Source organism: Lottia gigantea, assembly GCF_000327385.1.
Source record: "Lottia gigantea unplaced genomic scaffold LOTGIsca_325, whole genome shotgun sequence".
NCBI lineage: Eukaryota > Metazoa > Mollusca > Gastropoda > Lottiidae > Lottia > Lottia gigantea.
The window spans coordinates 29,335-32,303 of NW_008709094.1; the positions used below are offsets into that span (position 1 = coordinate 29,335).

General features: G+C 35.3%; 1 protein-coding gene across 1 annotated transcript in view; it reads right to left on the bottom strand.

The window, feature by feature from the left end:
• The window catches only part of LOTGIDRAFT_239568 (hypothetical protein), a gene marked incomplete at its 5' end in the record, with an annotated part of 17,049 nt that overhangs the window by 8,996 nt on the left and 5,084 nt on the right, over positions 1-2,969 (bottom strand). Inside the window, one exon of the mRNA XM_009058134.1 lies at positions 2,764-2,828. Within this exon, the coding sequence (XP_009056382.1) occupies positions 2,764-2,828 (65 nt within the window). The remainder of the gene's footprint in view (positions 1-2,763; positions 2,829-2,969) is intronic.

The following is a 2,969-nucleotide window of genomic DNA, read 5'->3' on the forward strand; positions in this document are numbered from 1 at the left end:
GGGGGGGGGGGGGGGGGGGGGTGAAATACTCGTTTCAAAAGTGAGACATTTGCTTCATTTGCCTCGGTTACGCTACGTACTTGGATGAGAGAATGTGATAGTGTTACTGTGACATTCGGACTATGAGTTATTTGAGATTGTTGCCACTGCTTCACTGTCAGTTTCTATACACATGGCATTTTTAGAATTCATTTAGATATCAAACTCTACAAACATACTGTACTATAACAAAATTCATATTTCACATATTTCATTTTGTAAGATCTACCAATCTCAACCAAGTACGAAATAAGTCTAAGGCCTAAGCCAGTATTTAGGAGACTTTATCTATGTGGGTAGCATTCAGTGGCGGCTCCAAGGAGGCGGTGGCTCCATTGCGCAGGAGGACCATGGCCCCTCTTAAAAGCCCCACAAAGTAGAAAATGAAGAGTAAAAGGTTGAAATAAAAAATAGGACTTGGAAGAAAGAGAGGTCATTCAGGCCACTTGATGGAGGAAGAAAGCATCTTAAATGGATAAAGACCATTATTTTCAAAAAAATATTTTTGGTACCCCTTCCCAATCCACAGTTCTGCAGCCGCCTCTGCTGGCATTTACAACTCTAGCTTATATCATTCACCAAGTCCAGTAGCACGTCTATACCTGCTATTCAATAATAAGCACAACTGCAAATTGTTGTTATGCATTGCTAGATAAGTATATAAAAACATGCACTGTCATTATGACTCATCATTGTTAATTTTCCTCTTGTATATTTGTAATTAGTAATTTGTCAATGACATATTTTCATTTGACCTTTAAAAATGCTGCATAGTCACTCCCGTTGAAATATCAATATGTTTCTATTCAATTTACATCAAGTTTGATTATATCTTAAAGGAATTCTACCTCTTAGAATTAACATAAAATTCAAATTTTCAATTTTGACCAAAAGAGTATATATTCATCTTGGCAACTGCCTAGTACCATAACTATAATAGGCCCTATAAAACAGAATCAATATATAATCCGATAAAACTATAAATCTAAGTAGTTATCCTATAAACTAAGTAATTACCCTTAAAACCAAGTAATTATCCTTAAAATAAAGTGATTATTGAAAAACCCTAATAAGGGTTTTCAAATAATTACATTGTTTTATGGATTTATCGGATTATATATTTTGGTATATTTATTACACCTGGTAAGTCCAACTGGTGAATATATACTCTTATTGGCCAATTTGAGAAAGAAATTGTATGACATTTTAAGGGGTGGTATCTCTTTAATAGAAAGTGTTGTATAACTAAGTATGTAGGCCTATAGCCATGAACCCAATGACATCTTCATCCCTTTCATATAATTCTGTTTGAACAATGATATAGGTAAATAAATATATTTTTACAATATTTGATATGTTAACAATCCAACTCAGTTTTGACAGTTTTTTTCACGTCCTACTTTCTGAACCATGTGGGCTAACGAAGATGGGCAGCGCCATGCAGGGTGCAATGAGGGAAATTTTGTCAGGACAGCGGCATTAGCCTGCTCTTTTTCGATTTCCAACTGTCAAGGGATCGTTAACGTTCACATCCTGTAAAACACGGGGCCTCGGTTTATTGACCCATCGTAACGACTAGACGCTTTTTCCATGTCAGCCCCTGTTACTTGCATCACTATTAAAGTACAAGGGTTTCAGTATTAAAGTACAGGGGTTTTAGTATTAAAGTACAAGGGTTTCAGTATTAAAGTACAAGGGTTTCAGTATTAAAGTATAAGGGTTTCGGTATTTAAGTACACGGGTTTCAGTATTAAAGTACAGGGGTTTCAGTAATAAAGTACAAGGGCTTCAGTATTACAGTACAAGGGTTTCAGTATTAAAGTACAGGGGTTTCAGTATTAGAGTACAAGGGTTTCAGTAATAAAGTACAAGGGTTTCAGTATTAAAGTACAAGGGTTTCAGTATTAGAGTACAAGGGTTTCAATATTAAAGTATAAGGGTTTCAGTATTAGAGTACAAGGGTTTCAGTATTAAAGAACAAGGGTTTCAGTATTAGAGTACACGGGTTTCAGTATTAAAGTATAAGGGTTTCAGTATTTAAGTACAAGGGTTTCAGTATTAAAGTACAAGGGTTTCAGTATTAAAGTACAAGGGTTTCAGTATTAGAGTACAAGGGTTTCAGTATTAAAGTACAAGGGTTTCAGTATTAAAGTACAAGGGTTTCGGCATTTAAGTACAAGGGTTTCAGTATTTAAGTATAAGGGTTTCAGTATTAAAGTACAAGGGTTTCAGTATTAAAGAACAAGGGTTTCAGTATTAGAGTACACGGGTTTCAGTATTATAGTATAAGGGTTTCAGTATTAAAGTACAAGGGTTTCAGTATTACAGTACAAGGGTTTCAGTATTAAAGTACAAGGGTTTCAGTATTAAAGTACAAGGGTTTCAGTATTAGAGTACAAGGGTTTCAGTATTAGAGTACAAGGGTTTCAGTATTAAAGTACAAGGGTTTCAGTATTAAAGTACAAGGGTTTCGGCATTTAAGTACAAGGGTTTCAGTATTTAAGTATAAGGGTTTCCGTATTAAAGTACAAGGGTTTCGGTATTTAAGTACAAGGGTTTCGGTATTTTTACAAGGGTTTCAGTATTTAAGTACAAGGGTTTCAGTATTAGAGTACAGGGGTTTCGGTATTTAAGTACAAGGGTTTCAGTATTAAAGTACAAGGGTTTCAGTATTAAAGTACAAGGGTTTCAGTATTAAAGTACAATGTCAATACGACAGCTTACCTTTTAATGATGTAAACAGTGACTCATACAAATCATAAGAATTGTTGAAATATGCCAGTATTTGTCTAAAAAAATAAGAAGAGTACTTGCCACGATGTAATTCACTTGTAGGGGCCAGGAATATAAGTCAATGTGTATATTTTAAGCTAAAGGTTGGGGAGGGGTAAACAGTGGGCCATCCTTTGACACCACCCCCCCCCCCCCCC